The sequence below is a fragment of the Lissotriton vulgaris genome, chromosome 5 (genome assembly GCF_964263255.1).
Source record: "Lissotriton vulgaris chromosome 5, aLisVul1.2, whole genome shotgun sequence".
NCBI lineage: Eukaryota > Metazoa > Chordata > Amphibia > Caudata > Salamandridae > Lissotriton > Lissotriton vulgaris.
The window spans coordinates 894,091,675-894,113,448 of NC_141693.1; the positions used below are offsets into that span (position 1 = coordinate 894,091,675).

Here is a 21,774-nt window from a genome sequence, read left to right on the forward strand (position 1 = left end):
CCAAGTTCCGATCTAAATAAGTATATTTTTAGATTCAGGATACTTTTGTTGTAGGAGTTTCTGGATTTTCTCAGCAGTCTTAAGTGAGGAGATGAGGGATGTTATGTCCATTGCCCTTCAGTTAGTATTAGTTTGCGTCTTTGTTCATTGAGAGAACCATGAACCGCAGGCTTTTGTCTTTGTCCGGAACCCTTTTGAGTTTAGGCGGGGCTAGGGAGTAAATTTTTGTCATTATGGAGTTGTAATGCTTAATAAGCTCGTTGACGTTCTCCATATTATTAGGAGGAAGAAGATCTTTCTTGTACTGAGTGGCTAGTATTTTCTGTGACACTGTGGCTCAGATCCCTCTATACACATGCAGCTCAATGAACCCTGTGAGCTCACTTGCTGTTCTTATCCTAGGGTCTACTTCATTCACACGGGATTCATGAAGAGAAGAAATTTACTCAAGTGAGGTATAGTACCCAGACTACCAAAGAAAGATCTCAAAGGTAGCCTTGAATTGCTGAATAGCCCTTGGCGAAGCTCTGCTCCTTCTATTGGGGCTCCTCACAACTCCCATGCTACTTTTGACTTGATTTCAATGTATTTATTACTTTTGACTCTCAGCTTTGAACAAAGAACTTTTTCTCTTCAGGCACACTTACATTGCAAGTTTCCCTGCCCTTCTCAATTGCCAATTGGAAAATGTGCTTGTAAACAAGGTATTTTCATTCCATATGTGCTCAATCCATCCAGCAACCAGTCCTGTAGCCAGGACTGGTTGCTGGATGGTTCAGCTTCCGAACTCGTGACAGTTACAGCCCAGAAGGCTGGCTGCAGGGAACAACCTAGATCTTTTGGTGCCAGCTCCTGCTGCGCACTCCGCCAGCCAGTGCATCTTCTAGGGCCCCACCTAAAGACCTGCGTGTGTGCATCGCCTAACTCCAGATGCGAAATCCAAGGTAGACGAGATTGTTGTTTATTACATCCAACTGCCCGGACTGCCCTCGACTCATGGAAGGCGAAACAGCAACGTCAGCCTAGCCCCACAGTCAGCTCTCCACACCGCTCACTGCACACTGCACCACGCTGGGGTGCAGAGTGGTCGTAGGCCTCATCCACTTACCCTCCGCCACACTCCAGAATTTGGGGCTGCCAGCTCACACAAAAGCATCAGCAGGCAAGAGAGTTGAAGCAGCACTCAGACAGGGTCGTTTGGTGGTGAAATATTCGTAGCTGGGAAGGATGTATGTCGGATTAGGGGGTAGAGATACAACGCTTCAGTGGAGTGCGTCGGCCATCTTGGCTTGCTAGCCATGCCCCTTCTGAAAAAGATTTTCTTTACCAGTATTAAAACTGTTCTTTTCATGAACCTGCTTTTAGTTGCTGGTTCACAGCAGGTTATTATTCACACCTTTGTCATTGGGTCAATAAATGTTCTTTATGCAGACCAGGCACCGAGGACTAGTGTAATCTCTTACTTATGTAGGTAAAAAGGGACCTCCATAGAGATCTTGCAGTAGGCCAATGGTTTTGTCCTTGACTTCCTGTTACAATAGTTATGACAGGCTCTTATACAAATGCCTCTGTTCTGTACAGAGGCTTAGTCATGTGACCTTTAACTTATATCCCTCAATGTGTGGACCTTGGAACAGGTGGGAGCCTCTCTGATGCACTCTCACTTCTGTATCTTATTGGCCTAGATTTATTTAATTCCCCTTTTGATGCCCATCTTGGTATCATATAGTCCCTCATTGACACTTGCCTTCGAGTTGATGTATTTTTAGCTCTATCAAAACTATTGGGATGCTTACTCCCAGACAAACACTGTATGGTAGGATCCCCCACCACATGACCCATTGGGTTGGAGACACCAGCCTCCTCAATCTCATCCATTCATTTAATCTTTTGTGCAATATCAATATAACAAATGACAAAAGTCACAGGTATCAGTGTTTTTACCATAAGACCCATTATGAGGGCTGTTGGTGCCTTTTGGGCAATCTGATGTGAATGGCTTCCTGCAACCTTGAAGCTTAGTGATTATCTCTTTCTTGCTCCCATCCCATACGGGCACAAGTTGTTTTGCAAAATTGCTTTTAGCCTCCTCTTTATTCAGGTACTTTACGTTTTCAGTCCAGATTTTATTACTTTCCGTGGTCTTGTCTACAGGATTAATCCTGTTGCAATATATGTCACCCAGTGACTCCAAGGCGATGTGATAGCTACTTCATCGCTTCTGACTTTTCTGTTTTAGCATCTGTCCACCGTGGAGCAAACAAATACTTCAAAATTGTATATATAATAATGGAATTAGTACTCAAGCTCTTGCTTTTCCTATTCTGTCATAGTCCGTACCCCAGGAATTAGTGGACTGCAAGCCACGTTTAGGTCGCCAGCTGCCTGTGGCTACCTGAGGATGTCTCACTGCTCTGGCCGCGCTGCCCGTCTTTTAAGATGTAGACTGTCCTCCTACCAGCCCCCTCATCTCTGCCCTCCCCGGCTCACCCCCATGACTTTCACCATGAGAACTCCTTAAGGCAATAGGGGCGGGACCATGGACGGTAACATCCAGGCATTTTAATCCCCCAACAAGCCTGGCAAGCGCTGCAGGTGCTGCACAAGCACCTTAGCCCCTTCCACGGTCTCTTCCACTTTACATCAGTTTCAGTGTTTCCACTGCTTTGCTGATTCTTGGCAAAGCAGTTTCACAAACAATGGGTTCAAGTGGTCAGATACAAACATGTGGATTTTGCCTGAACGTTTTACACATTCCACATGTCACCTAATTGACATTGCAGCTACATAATTAAGCTGGTAGACCCCTTTTGTGTTATACATATAGAAGGAGCTGGGGATAAAATTCAGGTACGGGTCTTTAAATCATATATCCCTTGGACCCTCTCGTAATGGTTTTGTTGTTGATTTTTGTCTCTGCTTATGAAACTACTTGTCAGAAAGAGATTGCCTCTTGGAGCGGAGTGCTGAGAAGCTCCATGAAGAGGCTGAGCAAAGTACTACTCAGTCTGAGGTATCGAAGGATTTGTCATGACTTTCAAACTTCTTTGTAACTTTTCTACAATGTTCCCATCAAGGGAAAAATGTGCATGAAATCCAAATAATTGCCAGGATGCTAGACCTGTTTCAAGCTTCACTATGGCCAACTGCTTCCTGCTCCATGTTTCAATGCGGTTGCACAGAAATGAACGAAAATAAACGACAAAATCTCAATTGGTATAATTAAGGGAGTCCGTTAGGCAAGTATGCACATTAGATTACAAGGAAAAGAAGGGAGACTCTGAATAAGTTTTGAAACAAAAGTTCTCATGGCATCATGTCTTTGGAGTTTAACAAATGAAAATACAGTTGTAGCAGCATTGTAGGCACAGAATGCAAAGGCAGCCCGAATTGGACTTGGTGCACTATTGTGATCGTGACACAAATATGTGGCGGCGCAAGGTGACACACATTTGTGAAATATGTACAGTGTAGACCGCTCCCGGCCGACCCCCGCCCACCATGTTGGATTCCTAGCAAAACAACCGGTAAGCGTGTGCTCAAGCACACTCCCCTCTTCCGAAGCCTACCTCCAGTCAGGCTTCCTGCCGCTTCCGGTGTTTTACTCCTGCTTCTCATCCCACTCCAGCACAGCACCCCGGGTAAAAACTGCAGCGCCCAAGCCATCCACATTGAGGCCACCACCCAACCACTTACAGGTCCTACATACCTACTCTGCAGGACCTTTTCCTCAAGGTAAGCCAACCACCCTTACCTGATGCCCACCCATTGCAGCCCACCCCCTCTGCCTTACAAACCCTTCCTCTTCCGTAGGACTCCCCACATCCTCTGGGGCCTTCACGCCTAACATCGCCCCAATGGTACAGCGTTCACACCTGAACTGTGGAAACTGGACTGTGTTCATGGTCCCCCAGGTACATGGTTCTCCCCGCCCACTCCCAACTCTCCACTCACGTCCCTTCTCCCCTCATAACCCACTAACCACCCCCCCCCTCTTCCGCTCTTTCAGCCACCGGCCACAACACACGTTCCATGCTGCACCCCGCCCAGACCGGCCTCCACCCCTCTTTCTTCACAGCCAGTCTAACCACAGGTAGGCATCACCACGTGCGTTGACTTCACCCACGCGTGCCTTCCCAATGCACCCTTCTGCGCCCTGATCCCTTTTCTTCAGTCCCTGTACAGCACTGTCCTCCCGGCTACCCAGTCCTGAGATCCTGACTGATTAGGATCGAAACGTCGTCGACTCCTCAGCGCAACTAATGGCGCCAAAACCCCTTGTGGCTCCATCAAATCGCTCAGTTATTACATTCCCTGATATTGTAAATCATTCTTTTTCAACCACAAAGTCTTCACTGTACATATTTCACAAATTTTTGTCACCCTGCGCCTCTTGGCTGATCTCACATTGTCACTTGAGTGGCCACATATTTGTGTCACGATCACAATAGTGCACCAAGTCCAATTCGGGCTGCATTTGCATTCTGTGCCTACAGTGCTGTTACAGCTGTATTTTCATTTGTAAAACTTCAAACATATGATGCCATGAGCACTTTTTTCCAAACTTATTCGGAGTCTCCCTTCTTTTCGACTTCTCCCTTCTTTTTCGACTTTGCGCTCGTCGGATGCCACTCTTCTGTCCCAATCCCGCTTCAAATTGACCACGGTGGGGGGTCGTGCGTTTGCCAACCCACTCCCAGCCTTATGGAACAAACTGGCTCCAGAACTCAGGAAGGAAAGTAACTTACTATCCTTCAGAAAAAAACTAAAAACTGTATTATTTAAACAAGCATGGAGCAGACCTTAGGTGTACAGGTGGGATCAAGTGAATGCAATACCTCACTATGTAAATCTGGACAAACAGCGCTTAGAGACCCCGGTGGTTATAACGCGCCATATAAATTAAATAAATAAATAAAATAAATAAATTTTCCTTGTAATGTTAAGTACATACTTGCCTAACTGACACCCTTAATAATACCAATTGAGATTTTGTTGTTTATTTTCGTACACCTACCCAGATCTCAACTTGGTTTATGGGTTATACGCCTGTTGTCTTCACAAGGTCACACAGAAATGACACTTGGCAGCAAAAAAATCCTTTAATTGGATTTGACATTTGCACTATACACAAAGGCCTAGTTATAAAATTTGAAGCAAACTTAGTTTGGGGCCAGTGTGTGCCACTTTCACACATGAAATATCTTGGTATTGGTAAAGGGAAATTGTGAGTTGTAAGGAACCTGGTTGGAAGTCGTTAAATTCATATGTGAAACTTCACTTACCACTTTGATTTAGAGCAGTATTGCTCAAAGGGGGTTACATCGAGCCAGATATATGCCTGTCTTTAGGCTGCACACTTTCCTTGTGACCTGTTTCCTTTACCCCCATAATGTATCCTGTGATTTATACAACGCATTATTTGAGAATTATTTTATCAGAAACTTCCTTAGTTGTTTCAGTTCTGGGTTACCTTACTTTCTTAAATTCCTTCACCTTAGTCTCTGTTGCTTATTTTTATTTAAGTGTACATTCATCTGCACCTTGTCATACACGGTTTACTACTGGTGTACTCACTATTTATTATACAGTTCTATGTGCAGATGCTAAGCAGAGATGAAATTGTTTTCTCCAAGTTAAGAATACGAAATTGAAATAGGAAATGTTGAATACTTCTGGGTTCTACAGATGTTATGGACAGCTAGGTTTTTCTTTCAAAGTACAGCATTGAGGAAATTCCACACTTGTTCTGGACATTCTGGGATAAAAACTCTGGTCTTGTGGCCCCTGTACTGAGCAGTCTGAGCACAGAAATTAATTTTTTGTCGATATGAGACATTTTGGCAGCCATTTGAAATGTACAGATGGATTCGTTGCATAGGATGTACTGTCCTATGAAAGACATTTACTGTTAAAGAAGCAATACTGGTTGTTCGTTTTACTCTATGCCACGTTTAACTGTGCACAGTCACAAATGCAATTCAACATTTATCATTTAGTTCAGCTGAATAGTCGTATTCCCTCTGTGTTAATATTTTCTTGTTTGTTGTGTTTGAATTAATTTGTAAACCACGTATTTATCTTTTTAATTATCCGGTTAATCTTCACGCATTTACCTTCACCTGTTGTTCCTTTATAGTGGCAATGCTGTCATCAGCACCACCTCGAGATGTAATAATTGAAGTTGAAGACACAAAGCCACTACTTGCCTCTCAGGTAATGTTCACTGATTGCTTCTGTCCTTGTACTCTGATACTCAGAGCCACAATGTGAATCCTTTTTAGAAGATACATTTTTGCTTGCGCTATTAATTTACTAACATTTGCTTTCCCAACCAATCAACTGAAGCTACTGTAGAATTGCTGTGTAAATAATTTAATGATTATCTGTTGCTTTTGTTTTCAATTTTGAATTGTAAAAAAAGAACAGCATCTCTTCAATCCACTGTGAAACACTCCTATGTTTGAGGCCCTGGACCACTTATTTGATCATGGATGAATGGTTGGGCACTCAAATATAAGTTTTGAGCAATCTGCTCCTTTCTCTCAAAGATCAAATCCTGTTCCTTCAAAATAGATTCCCAGCTTATTACTATTAATTGGGAATAGAGAAATACGGACTGGACTTGCTCCGGTGTCTATATTAAGGTGTCAAAAATGGCAACAGTAGGTCTACTGACTCTTGATGTATACTGATAATATACTTTGCAATTGATTTTGTTGAAAGGTGCACTAAGCACCACACACACCGTGCAGTATCTTCAAGATACTAAGAATGTTGATGCCAAAATTTCCAGTTGTGTTAACCCACATAGAGAATGGGAGACTGAGATGGAGCCTGTTGTAGACATGCTTGCAACATATCTATGGTATGGGGGAGAGAAATATGTAAAAGATTCAGCCTTGAGTTTCTTGTGCAAATACAAAATGAAATCTGAATACAGAGACCTTGAATCCAAGAGTTTTACTTGCCCAATAGAATTTGCTATTAAATAGAGGGAATATGCTAGATAAGTGAGCATATTGTATTTTAAATCAATATTCCTTACATCGAGGACTCAAGACTGCATCAACTCTCCCAAAAACGAAAGCCATTGATTCTTCCTTATTTAAGCAGGAGTCCTCTGCTTCAACAATTGCAGTGGTGGATTCACCTATTGCTGACTGAACTTGCACAGGGAACGTGGTCTTAAGCCACTAAATTTTTTTTTTACCCTGGTTGTATTTTGTGTTTCTCCTCTGAGCTTGTTGCACTCCCATGTTTGCGGAGTTAAATAAGTCCCTTTCAGAAGCATGAACATGTAGTGGTATTCCATCTACAGACACCTGACTTTAAGAAAGTTACTTAGTGCAAATAATCATACTTGCTTTGCCATTTCTTTACTGTGTGGTGTTCCTCACCCCAATCCTGGTGGTACTTATCTCATGTTAATTGATTTGAGATTTTCAGTTTAAATGTGTGCATTATTACTAGCTAGGGTTTCTGGGAGTATTACAACCTGCATGGAAAGCTAAGGTACGTATTTTGTAGGTGGGTTTCTGGCGAGGGGCCCTAAACGCACGCACAGTTGTAGTTTCCACAGCATCATATCTGAGGATCCATGTCATCTGCAGCCATTCTAACGAGGCAAAACCCCAATTAAAAAGACCCAGTCCAAAGCCAGTACGTGTTTTCTTTTTTTAAAGCAGAAGCCTTGATTTGTTCCCAGCCTCTTTGACTAAAGCACGGTTATATATTATGTCCAAGAGGGTACCATTTACCTAATCGGTTTTAGTATCTGTTAATATTTTGAAGTCCATGGGAATTTGCTCTACTTGGGTGCTAAATAACATGCGCATGCTGGCAGTGAATGTTCTAACAATAGTATTATAATCCTTAATTATGATCCGTCACATCCAGGTTTTCTCTGAACTGCTTAGACGTTCAGTTTGGAAATTGCTTCAGGCATTTGTTTACTAATGCATAGATAAATATATACATACTATGTAGCTACTCCCTTTTATTACCATATATTCAGACATGCATGTGCTGCAGTCTGAACCTGTTCTTGAACCTTTTGCTATTGTATATGTTTAATATCTTGAATAAGCCCCAGATTTGTGTCTACTGGTTTTAGATGGTTGGTCAAATACGCGGTCCATCTCATGGGTAACAAAACTTCCTGATTGCTGGATCCTTAGATCTTTGTTAATGTAAAGAGCACCTTTGTAGAAAAGGATGCCTGTTATAATGTGTATGAGCAGGCTGAGCAATCCAGTTGTGTGTCCTTTGCAGGTATACTAGCTATTCTTCAGTTTCGACAGTTAACAGAATAAATTGTCATGCACAACACCTCCTTCACCCTTGCTTTGGTATCTAAACCTATGTGCCGTAAGGTGGAAAACGTTATAGCATCTCCGTACTTTCATCTGTTTTTTTAATACCATAATACTGGGTTTCAGTTTCACATAGCTTATTTAATTCCCTTTACATTTTGGATGGAAAGGGTAGTACTCTACAATCATAACTGTTTCATTATCAATGGAATTCATTGGAAACTCATTTTGAGCCAGTCAACTTGAAGCAACATTCAATATATTATTTTTCTTTCACAGCTGCACTAAGTGATGCTTTCTGATTTCTTTCCTCCTATGGTAGACCACACAATATCTAGGTCACAGGATAACAAAATGTACATTTTGTTTGTAGGTGGCTGGTCTATTTTTGTTGATTGGCAGATTGCAATGTTGCAGGTCCTGGACTGCACCTTGTCAAGTCTTTATGTATTGTGCCAGCATTTCCATCTAGATCCTTTTTGAGGCAAGCTTACTTTCCTGACATATTTTCACCAGGCATCCATATTCTGCTAAGCTGATGTAATCCTTAGGGAGGTGAACATTTGAGAAGTGTAGTACTCCATGTGCTGGTGGCTTTTAGAAGAAGTACTTTCTCCTCACTTTAAGTCTGCAATCTCATACCTCCTTGGAAACTACTTTGTAGTCAGCAATAAATTTGGGCTGATATGTTGAATAGGGGTGTCATTCCATGGCAATACTGTCCACCTTTTAGGTTATGGTTTTCAGTGGTATTAGCTCAGGAAGTTACTCTGACACCCAGTGCTTAGTTTGCAAAAAAATAAATTCCTGGTCTCATCTAGAATCCACTGAAGCTTGCACCACACATTGCCCCGGACAGTCCTGCCAATGATAGTAACAACACAAGTACTAACATTCACACTCCTATAAGTGTGACAATTCAGACTATTTCAGGTCCCCAAAGCTATAAGAATGGCTTGGGTGATAGGTAATATGTATCTTAAATGTATATTGAGTTAATAATTAACTGTTGCTCTCGTTGTGTCTAAATTAGCAAGGCAGTGCCACTTTGTGGCAAATTCACAGGCACCGGTGCTGAGTACCAGTAAACCACCAGCTCAAATTAAGCACTGCTGGCACCAATGGTATGTGAATTTAATGAAGCTTGGTGAAATACACTGATGAAAGTACAGAACTCTGCTGGACATTTTGTGCATCCACAACATGCCCAACTTATAAATCGTTGATAAAAATATTTTCATTCACATATATTTTTTTAATGTACTTTTAAATATTGTATTTGGTCTTGGTGTCGAGAAATATGTTTTGGGACCGTTGCATTTTGAATTAAAAATGTTAGAATTATCTTGTAGTTTGTAGAGGGAAAATATAGGAACATACATAAAATGCATTTTTACAACCTTGAGTGCAGCTAAAATAATTCCAATATCTGAAATTGTTTTGATCAACCAAAAAGAGATTGTTTTACATTGGTTCTTCATCTCTAGGCAATACGTGCCTCTTTAAGTCTTGGGCGCAAGTGGTATTTGGTCTTTTGGGCCAATAGTCGTTGCAGTTGTCTTCAATGCAGTCTTCCAACCATGTCCTTTATCACATCACTTGTCACTTTCAGTCATTGTGCAAAGTATCACATGATGGTTCACTGAAATGCATGCAGACCATCTGTTGGGAATATGTATCAATCACCAGTTGTAGACAATGTGTAGCAAAATCACTTGACAGTCTTTGTTTCTCACAACCACTTTTATATAGTGGAAGATCAATTTGAAGACCACTGTAAGTTATGTAGAGAAATGTAAGTCCTCTGAAGTGGTAAATTCTTCAAGTGGAAAGAACAGGATTGTTACATTTTGAATGGCATAAGTCCTAAATATGACGTATATAGGAATTTCACAAATTACATTCCAATTTCTAGTTTTTGGGCGGTATGTCAACAGCACTCAGCAAAATGACTTCTCCAACAACAGTGCATGTATGTATTTAAGTGACTGCATGTCAATGACCTAATCTGGGCTTTAGGTGCTTCCGTGGTAAAGGTTTAACTTCTTTTTGGTTTTTCTTCTGTAGAGAGATTTTGGAGAGAAAGATGCTCTTATAATGAGTACGGTATGTCAAAATCATCAAACTACGACGTTTATTCCAGTTCTTCTCAGCTTTTCTGAAACCTTCCTTCATGTCTATTGTAAGCCATTTGAACCAACTGTTCGATGGCTTCAACCACTTGGCTGAAAAGTGCATGTCTGAAACTTTGGCAGGGTGTCTTCTTTGAACAATCGGGATGGGTATTTTTATAGCAGTTTATTATTGCTATGCTATGAGTCAAATAAACATTTTAAAATTATTAGGAACGTATTATATGCAGCAGATAGTGATGGATTTAAAGTTAAATATAAAATCTGTACTACCTTTAACCTGTAAACCTGTTTAAGACAATAAAATCATAGAGATGAATTAGTCTGGTAAATGTAGAAAACACCATATTTTTATGATGGTCTTAAACTCCTAACATTCACCTACCTGGTGAATGTTAAATATATATATGTATTCTGGTGATATTGCTAAATTAGATCTTGAAGGAATTGCAAAAGTATTGGTTAGCCTTTGTCTTTTATAGCTCTGTCTCTCCAAAATCTCAGTTTGTAATTTTTGTGTAATTTTTAATGCTCTTACCCAACAGTACTTGGCATATGGGTCATTGAGTAGCAATTCCATTTAATAATTGATAGAGCACATACACTTCCTAACTCTGTGGTTTCCATCATAAGCAATTATTATAGCAATAGAAATGAATGTGTTAATAAAATGGTAAATGGTTATTAAGCAATGTTATTTTTATAAAATGTGAAATTTAAAGCATGTGTCTGCCTACCACACCTCCAAATAACTAAACCAAGATGGCTGATTTAGAGCAATGCAAACCCCTGGAGTTTCCTAACTGTAGGAAAACTGATAGCTGCAGTTTTATTACATACCTCATTCTTTAAAGAGCAATTTGGTATTGGAAGAGAGGAATCAACTTGCATTTAATGTTCTCGTACTTACATAAAGTAAATACCATTACTTTGACTTAATGAAAGAAATATTGGTTATCTTACCGAAATCACAAATTAAAATAAGCTTAGGTGATCCTGTTAAACCTGTAATAAAAACAGTGATTTGAAATGTTTAAGCATATATACATGCAATTCAGCATCCAGCAGGAGTTATTCACATAGTACCTTAAACCAAATATATAATAAAACCGTAGTTTACAGGCAGGCTTTGCTTCCGACTCATTTTCCCGTTTTCTTTTCTTTCCTAAATGTTCTAAAAGATAAATTAGGAATTGATTCCATTTAAAACCCTGCTTTCCACCCTTCCAGTTTCAAATGTTACTGTGTTTGAGGATATGAATCGACACTACGGCTCATACGTGGTGCTAGTACTTGTTGAACGATACACTGACTGCAGTAGCATAACATTTTCCAAACTTTTTTTTTGTGAATGTTCATACACGTGAAAAGCTAGCAATGAAGAAAAACAGTCAGTGAGGCCTTTCCGCAATAAATTCTAGGTCCTTGACCGGACTCTGGTCCCCCTAGTCTGTAAATAAGAGTCCTAGAGATAAACCTGGTGGAAAGAAGAGCAAGGAGGCCTACCCAAGAATATCTCTTATCCACAGTGTTGCCTCTAAAATGAATAGCCACTGTTTGACCCACGGACGACATTTATTTTTAGCAGGCCACTCAAACCCTACTAATGTGATAATTAGGACCTTTGAAATGTTCCAGATGTTGACATATGTCGGCACTTTATGCAAAGAGTTGAAGACTTCTCTTGCAATGCAAACCAGCACATTTTTGAAGATCCATTTTGCAACGGTAATTCATAGTAAAAACATTCTTAGAAATTAATTATTTCTTGATTTTAGGCCAAAGGATGCCAAATAAACATATCTTGCAATGTATCTACAGCGAAGCATTAAACTAAAATTATAAATATACTTTTGCAAGTACTGTAACCCATAAAATAATGCCCTTTACATGTAGACCATCCAAAATCTAGGCCAGAGAAAGTTTACATGAGTATTTAATGCAAACTCCTCTTCTCCCTTTAGGCAGTACACAGTTTTGTAGCAAAAAATGCCTTTTATTCTTCTAATTTCAACGATGTGGCAGTTCTCAGCCATGAGCTAAAAGATTAGCCAACCCTGATCAAAGAACTCACTACGTAACTAATCTTGGTCCAATAAAGACTTATAAACCTTTATGAAATATCAACGAGTATGAAATATATTCCTTGCACCACTTACTAAAAAATGTTTTCAGAATTAACCAATGTTATTTATCTGTAATCACATACGCAATTTTAGTTTGACTCTCGAATTTATTCCACACCGAAAACATTCCCTCCCTAAATTGCCATTGCATTGACAGTGTTTGGGCACCTGTCCTTAAAACTTTGACATAAACACTCATGCAGTAGCTGACAATAAGCTCCACCATGTTCTCTCCAAGGCTTGTAACTGGCCAGGATGACATTGAAAACCTTTCAGTGACTAGCAATGGCAACCATAATGGAAGCCAGGAATTTGATTAGTATGCCAATTGTTCCATAGGTACCTTCAGGTAATAAGTACCTGTCATAAAATGGAAAGTGCATTCATATGTGTGAGGCATGCCAGTTCTTTTAATATAATCTCGACTGGGCGAGTGCTTAAGAAAAATGGCAACCTAATGGAAATTGCGCTATAAACAAAAAGGCTCATTAATTGGAGGCGCAATGCTGAACAACAGAAGACATGTAACTAAAACACCCAGCACAGATTTCAAAGATTTCTCCAAAAGAGACCAGCATGTTGCCTTCGGGCCAACTGTGTTGCACTTGGCTTAAGAAAAAAGAAGAGTAAGTTGCACTTAAAGTATTTTGAAATTTTTTGAAAGACTTAAAAAAATAAAACTACCCTAGAATTTACAAATGCTGTATATTTTGTGAATAACTCATAGGAGCATTTGTATAAAATATATTCTTTAGCTCCTCTACCATAAAGGCCTTTAATTTTTACACTGGTTACTAGTCCATTGAATACAGATCTAATAGTTCAAGAAACTCAGCTCTACAGATGTTCTGTCTTTTCAGTTTGTGGTATGTAATAAATCACACATTTATAATTGGGGTCTCCTGTTAACGAAGCAGGTAAGCAATTTCTGGTGGCATTCGAATCCTTTTTTCTCTACTTTGGATAATGATAAATCTATTCCACTTTGAATTACTGAGATTTCTTTCACTATGCTGATACTACTAATTTGCGCCCTTTTTATTACATTTATAATTACTCATTTGTTTATCCTGCTTTTTTCCTTTGCTGCATATTTGCGGAATGGATTCATGAAAACAGCTCCAAGAAAAGGTAATGCATTTTATATTTCTCTTGCATTAGTTTAAAGCTATAATTATCTGTATATTTCCTGCAAATGCTGCCACGGGTGTCTCTGAAAATGCATTTCTTCTGGAAATGTACCACTAGCAAATTCTAAAGATTAAACTGGCATATTTGCCAGACTGCACCTTCAGGAATTATGGATATAGTTGGCTGCATAAGATAGAGTTGCACTGCCACTGCTTTTTTGCCAATGATTGCACCATTCTAAATATATGTGATGACCAAATGATGCCCGGTCTTTAGCTATTAATTGGGCACTGCCAATGAGGGGTCATTGGAGCTTAAAGCGATTTGTGCTAGGTACTCTGACAAGAGATTGACCTTTCCCACATCTGTCATTGTCAGATTTTTTTGATTGAAAATGTATCATTTCTGCCTGAGACCATCTGTCTGAGAGGATCCTCATGCCTGCTGAATGTGGGGCTAGTGGCAGGGGCTTTACAGTTCTAAGTATAGGGTCTACATGGACCCATACTCTCTGGTAAGTGATGGACTGACAGAGGAAACTTTCCTTCAAATTCTAGGGCTCTCAAAATAGTGAACCCCTACAGTGTCATGTTCCTCTTTCAGGTGAGTACTCCTTTCTAAAAGATATTCATCTAAAGAGGGCCATTCTAAGTTCAAATAGGATAGAAAACGCTATTGATATACCAGCATTGATTTAATCTGCACTAACCTGGTAATTCTTTCGCAAGTTTAGGCCCTTGTCTAGAGAAAGTGGCACAATGGATGGAGCTCTCCTGTCTAAAATTGAATGGAGAGAAGACCGAATACATGCTCCTAGATAACTCGCCCATCTCTAGCACAGGACCACTTTGGCCAAAATGTTTCGGCCCCACACCACAGGATAAAAATCAGATCAAAAGTCTGGGTATGTGGCTGGACCGCTCTCTGACCTTTGGATACCAGACTGCCTGATTATCAGCAACATGCTATGGCATAATGAGGATGCTTCGTAAAGTGCTCCCACTTCTCCCGTTTTCGTCAAGAAGGATAATGATCCAGGCTCTCATTCTTTCGCGAATGGACTATGGAAATGCACTATACCTAGGACACCCGAAAGCCACGATAAATAGACTCCAGATCACACAGAACTGTGCAGCTCGTTTGTCCTATGGACCTTTCCCATAGGCAATCAGCTAAACCCACACTAAAGACCCTACATTGGCTACCTATTTCAGAAAGGATTAAATTCAAGGTGCTGTGTATCGCCTACAAATCCTTTCAGGGAACAGGTCCGGCAATCAATGAGCCCCTGATTATCCAATACCATCCTAACCGAAGCCTTCGCTCATCGAATATGCTCCTCACAACAGTTCCAAAAATAAAGAGGGCAAGAAGTGGTGGCCGTTCCTTCGCTTATAATGTGGTGAAATTGTGGAACACCCTCCCCCTTGACATTCGACAGGAAACCAATCACCTGTCCTTCAGAAAACAACTTAAAACCTGGTTATTTTAATTTAACTCAACTACCTCTAGCAGAGCTGGCCTTTGGGTCGAAGTCCGCAGACAGTGCTGGGATGCCTTAGGGTAGCTACGCGCTTTATAAATAATTATTTCATTCATTCATTCAACCTCATTTCACATAGGGTGGCTCTGTGTCTCGAGATTCAGTGATTAGCATAGGTGTCTGGAGAAGCACAAGAAGTTCTATAGTGCAGACAAGGCTGATCATTGTTTTCTCCCCTTCTAATAAGCTGTGCTTTACTTTTCAAAGTTCAGTCTGCCTTTTTTTCAATTCCATAAAACTGAGTTTACCCATGTGTAGATTTTCATCTACACCTTCATGACAAAAAAGTACACTGTGAACTTTTCTAATTTAATGGTTTGATAGGTTCATAGATTAATACACCAGACCGTGTTTCTGGCTCTTAATTCAGAGGTGTTCTTTCACTCCTAGAAAGAAAAAAGTGTTTCACAAGAAGGTGTAATCCAACATATGAAACGTTTATCCAGAGTGGTAGAATAAATTCTTGATCATTAGAATATTATATAGACGGGGTGTGTCTCTCTCGGACTCTTTCTTTCTCTCTCTCTCTATATGTATATGTATATGTATATATATATATATATATATATATATATATATATATATATATATTCACTGAAACAAACAAAGATTACAGGGACGTCATAGTTATCATCAAAATCTTTCATGCACAACAGCATTGGAATTCAGCAGTTATAGTTACCCGAGCTAACTATAACTTACGCCCCCACAATCCACTGCTTATGACCTCACATATTACATCACTCATGACATGTCAGTGACATTACTCATGACATCTCAAATGATGTCACTGATGACATCATCCACAGAACCTCTCACACACCCACACAACCATTCATACATCCACTCATCCATACAATCACTCACACGCCCACTCTTTGATCTATAGAGCCACTCACACAGCCACTCACTTCCCATACACCTACTCACATAACCACTCACGGTATACACCTGTTACAACGCAACTTTTACAACTACCTACCATTACAACGCAACTTTTACAACGCATACCATTACAACGCATTGCGCTGGGGGGCGCTCTAGGATAGGGAATAAGTTTAATTTACTATCCAACACCTTCCCTAGTGTCCACGGGGACTGGAGTTGGAATAGTAAATTATACTTACCACTATCCAGCACCTCTAAGCGCTATGCGTTGTAATGGTATGCGTTGTAATGGTCGCGTTGTAATGGTAGGTAGTTGTAATGGTATGCGTTGTAACGTCATACATCCCCACTCACCCATATTGTCAAGCACACAGCCACTCACCCTTACAGCTATTCACACACCCACTCAGCCACTCACACACCCACTTATTCACCCATACAACCACTCCCACAGCCACTCACCAATATAGCCTCTCAACAGAACCCCTCACTCATATAACCATTCAAACACCCACACCAGCACTTGCACATATACTCACTCACCCATACAGCCACTCTCAATACAGCCACTCACATAACCAATCAGTTAACCAAACATCCACTCAAACAGCCACTCCGTCACCCATACAGCCACTTACACATGCATACACTCACACAGCCACTTAGTTATGGATACAGCCACTCACATATCCACTCGTACACCAATACAGCCACTAAGACATCCACTCACACACGGATACACCGTAAAATAGCCACTTGCATAATAAATGTTAGAAAAAGTATCGCTCATTTATAGTACACAAAGTATAATAATTTAACTTTTGTAGTACCTTAGTATATATGTTGAACACTCATAAACTTTTAGAACATGCTCACAATCACTAGATGATTTAGTCAGTGATGTCATTTGAGATGCCACAAGTGATGTCAATAGTGATGTCACTGACCATGTTTTGAGTGATATATGTGAGGTAATAAGCAGTGCTTTGCGGGATCTTAAGTTGTAATAAGCTCAGGTAACTAACTGCTGAATTTGTATTCGTGAAATCTGAGCCTAACTATAATGTCCCTGCAACCTTTGTTGTGTTCTGTGAATTTCTAGTTTTTTTAACGTCAAGTAAGAATTCCATTGCAATGTATGATGGGGTGTTGGACACAGGGTCTGGAATTGTGATTCTCTTACCCAAGCCTATATCTCCTGTCCTCCTTGCCATCCATTGTCCAAGTCTAAGCCCCTGCTCCCTCATTACAGCTCTGTTTTGCCATTGTTCTGCCAGTGTCCTTTCTGCCAGTTAGCTTGCTGCTGCCCCACCACCTCCCTATCCTCTGTTGTTCGAGTCCATTCGCCATCCCCTTTCCTCCAGCCCTACATGGACCAGTGTGCTGCCACTGCCCTCCATTTAGCTTGATGTCCCTGCTCACGCCTCCTGACTTACATTTCACAATTCAGTGCCCCATCATTGCCCTCCTGCCTAGCCTCTGTGCTTTGCTTGCTGGCCCTACTCTCCTTCGCTCTGCCCTCCGAGGTCTGTTTGCAGACCCCTGCTCCCTCCTTTTTGCCCGCTATGTTCCATGAACCTGCCACTGCCCCTTTTATCTAGTCTTGAGTGTTCTGTTGAGCTGCCACCACCCCCACCTGCCTGGAATAATCAGACTGCTGTCGCCTGTTCCTGCCACCTCTACCCTGCCTGTCCACATTCCATGCCCCTATCCCCTCCCGTCCGCCATGGTCCATTTTGCTGTCACTCCTTCTGCCCTCCATGCTCTGTTGTGTGACAACTGCTCTTCTGCCTGCCCTGTGTGGTATGTTGTGAAGCCCCTTCCCTCTTTTGTCTGAGTCCAGTCCCTACTCCTCTCTTCTGTCCTCCTTGGTCCGTCCTTTGTGCATGCCCATGCCACCTCTCTCTTGCCCACCATGGACATAGTGCTGCCACTACCCCTCCCGCATGCCTTGCATGGTCTTCTGTGCTGCCCTGTGTGGGTTGCTTGCTGACCCTGACCCTCCCACCTTCCTTTTGTTGTCTGCATGTATGCTATTATAGTCTCAATGTTTCCCTCCATGGTGTGTTGTGCTTCCAGTGCCCATCCCACCTGCCATTCATGGTCCGCATGCTGCCCCAGCCCAGCCACCTTGTCCCACCCTCCTGCTTCATTTACCATATGCAGGCCCCTATCCCCTCCCTCCTGCCTTGCCCATTGTCATGCCCCTGCCCCTTGTCTTTCATGGTCCATTATGCTGCAACTTTCCCTCCTGCCTGTCCGGTATGGTCAGACTTCTGCCCTTGCTTCTATTTGTTGTCCAATTGCGTGGCCCTGTTCCCTCTGATTGCCTTCCATGGCCTGTAGCTCTGCACTTCCATCCCGCTTGCCCTGTGTGGTTATCCAAAGTACCTTACTTGCCAACATCTTGAACTTGGTAAGGGGGAGATTTTTTAAAAAAACCTGGGGAATTGATTTTCCCCATTGACTTACATTGGAAAAGAGGCGATTTTAGACAGGTGACAGATAAAATAAAACCCTTTTGGGCTTAAAAACATTGGTAGTCTCATGCCTGAATTGGGTCTGTTGGCATGTATGGTTGTACTGCCATTGCCTTGTCCTTCTGCCCTCAGTGATCTTTCATTTTGCCACAGCCTCCCTTCCCTGTTCTTCGCTGGTTTGTTGCCCCTGCCCCCCTATTTCCTGCCCTCCATGGTCCAGTGTGCTGTCACTACCCCCCCTCCTGCCCAGCGTGGTCAACTTGTTGCCTCTGAACCCCCCTCCTTGAGAGGGTTGTATTCCAATAGAACTTATGGCTAGTGCTCTAAACAACTAAAATGAGGACATATTTTCTGAGTTCCCAAATAAGGACAAAGCACTTTTAAATAATTTTCTATGTTTGTTTTTTTATCCAGTGGATCACTTGATTGTATTTTACACTCAAGGAAGAGGATGTGGTGTCATGGCTAGAGGTGTAGACTTTGCAACTGGGGAACCAGGTTCGAGTTTTGGCACCAGCTCGACCTCCAGTGATTCTGGGCATATCACTTGGGGCCTGATGTAGGTCGCCAAATACCGGTCGGTAACGGCCAATTTCGGCCGTTACCGACCGGTATTTGGAGAATGAAATGTAGGGGGCCTAACATTTACCTATTCGGCAAATTTACCGATTTGGTAAAATACTGAATCGGTAAATCTAGATGTAGGTGGCCCTGAAAACAGTGCCACAGGCCCTTCAGAATTCGTTATTTACCATGAAATACTATTTCATGGTAAATAACAAATTCCTGTGTACATGCACATCTGTTCATGTACACCTGTGCCATGTGGCACATACATGCCCTAAGGGCATGTATGTGTGTCACATGGCACACAAGCCAGAATCAGGGGTGCAACAGGGTGTCAAAGTGACACCCTGTCCTCCTTGACATATCGGTAATTTTACTGAATCGGTATTTACCGATTCAGTAATTGACATTGATTCCTATGGGCCTCATGGCCCATAGGAATCAATGGCAATTACCGAATCGGTAAATACTGATTCGGTAATTACCGAATAATACGGATTCGGTAAAAATTACCTTTTCATTACCTACATCTCATTTACCAAATCTAGAATACCGAATCGGTAAAATTCAGTATTCTAGAGTCGGTAAATGAGGTTTACCTACATCGGGCCCTTAATCGCCCCATGCCATAAAACCAAAATGAATGTGTCCCTGTGTAATGTAACTAATGCTCATGTAAAGCACTCCAGTGCCTTTGGGTCATGCCTGCACAATATAAAACTCGCAAAAATATCAAAGAATTTAGTATTTTGCACCCTTCTGTCATTGGGCTATACTTGGGCTACATTTCGGTTATATGTGTGCTATATTTGGGCTCTTCTTCTCTGGTGGCCATTTTAGGAGACTTATTTGCTATGAAGCTCCCTAATTTCCTCATTTACGGCAGTATCCTCAGTAGGAAATGCTTTCAGTTTTACACTTTGATTCCTTTAAGATGGCATTCAGCTAAGTCACATTTTTTGGCATAAATTCTGAATGTTAGCACTCTAGTTTCTAATTAGAACACTGTAGTAAAGCTGCTGATCACCAATAAGGTAACTGGCAGACTGCTGCGGGTGTTGAAAGTGCATGTTTCAGTCTGGATGTTGGAATGTTTTAATGAAATGGAAGAGGAAGATATTAGAGAATGCATTTAAAATGTGTTCTAATTTTTCTTTCTACAGCACTAACCATAATTTCTATGACAAACTGAACCCTCTCATTTTGTTCCTCTCAAAATTAAAAGTTTTACGTTTTAGCAGTTTGATTCAATCAAGATGACTTCATGTGTGCCATAAGTAAGACTCTAAGCGCTTTAGTTGTTCTGTAGAATACTCTTGGAGTATGCAGTAGAAAACAAGGAAATCAACTGATAGGCTGCTCCTGTTGAAGTACATGATTTACTAAGAATACCAGACTTTATACTCACATGACTGAAAGGTAGTGTGAATTTACAGAAAATATGCTCTCATTTTAGCTTCTGGAGCACTTTCAATTGCCTCTATGAGAAAATCAGGAGAAAACAGTTTTCTCTCAAACATGATTGATTAAATCCCAGCAGAAGGCTTTTCCTCTGGGTAAAATCACCCTTGAACGCACCACAATACCTAAAATTACTATGGAATCATCAACACATGATTTATATTGTAACTAAAATCTGTTATCACCCTTTATACGTTCTTCTTTTTGTGGCCCTCAAACCGTGCCATTCACTAAAATGCATTTTAATGGGGTGCTGTCATGTATATTGGTCCCAGAATGGCTGCCAACACTTCCTGGATGAAGTGTTGGCATCCAATCCGATTCCAACATCAGATCTGTCCTTATCTTGAAAACAACTGATTTCATTTGCACCAAAGAACAAAACACAAGCCTTCTGCCAAATTTGGTGGAATTCCATCCAGCAGTTTAGGCAGTAGTCATGTCTAAAATCTCTTTGGGAATTAACATGGGAAGCACACTTTTCTGCTCCCCTCCCACCTTTTCTTGCCCCCCCCCCCCCACTTGACAAATCACCTCAAAACTTTCCAAGCACAACTAGAATCAGAGGCGCAGTTTTTTGGAAAAAGTTTGCGAAGATTCGTCAAACGGTGCCAAAGATAAAGGCAAGTCAAAAACACTTTTCCTATGGAAATATGGTCTACCTACTTGAAACTCATGCTCCCAACAAAAATTCTACCAGCACTCGTGCAAGAAGAATATCTATCTATAAATATATTTTTTTTTTGTATTGCTAGAGTAATAACGATGAAATAAAAAGGATCGGGAAAGGATTTTTGTGAGTGCTGACTTATTCCCTTGGAAGAAGGGATTTGTGAAATACATTGAAGCGGGGCTCTGCTTGGAAGTCAAAGCACCGGTGGAAAGAGCGCCATTGGACCGCAGAATCGAGCCAAGGCTGTGGATATAGATATATATATATATATATATATATATATATATATATATATATATATATATATATATATATATATATATATATACTATTTGTGCACAAAAAACACATGTTTCAGCAAAGTGCCTTTCTCAATAATGGCGGCTGCCATATTTTCACTTTTATGTTATTCAACTTAATTATGTCCTGACGAAATCGAAGACAGAATTCATGAGTAT

The 21,774-nt window shown here is 41.0% G+C and overlaps 1 protein-coding gene across 2 annotated transcripts in view; it reads left to right on the forward strand.

Annotated features, from left to right (window-relative positions):
• The window catches only part of MYOF (myoferlin), a 550,379-nt gene that overhangs the window by 420,679 nt on the left and 107,926 nt on the right, over positions 1-21,774 (forward strand). For both annotated transcript variants that reach the window (XM_086922487.1, XM_086922488.1), the window contains 2 exons: positions 6,140-6,216; positions 13,693-13,704. In XM_086922487.1, the coding sequence (XP_086778613.1) occupies positions 6,140-6,216; positions 13,693-13,704 (89 nt within the window). The remainder of the gene's footprint in view (positions 1-6,139; positions 6,217-13,692; positions 13,705-21,774) is intronic.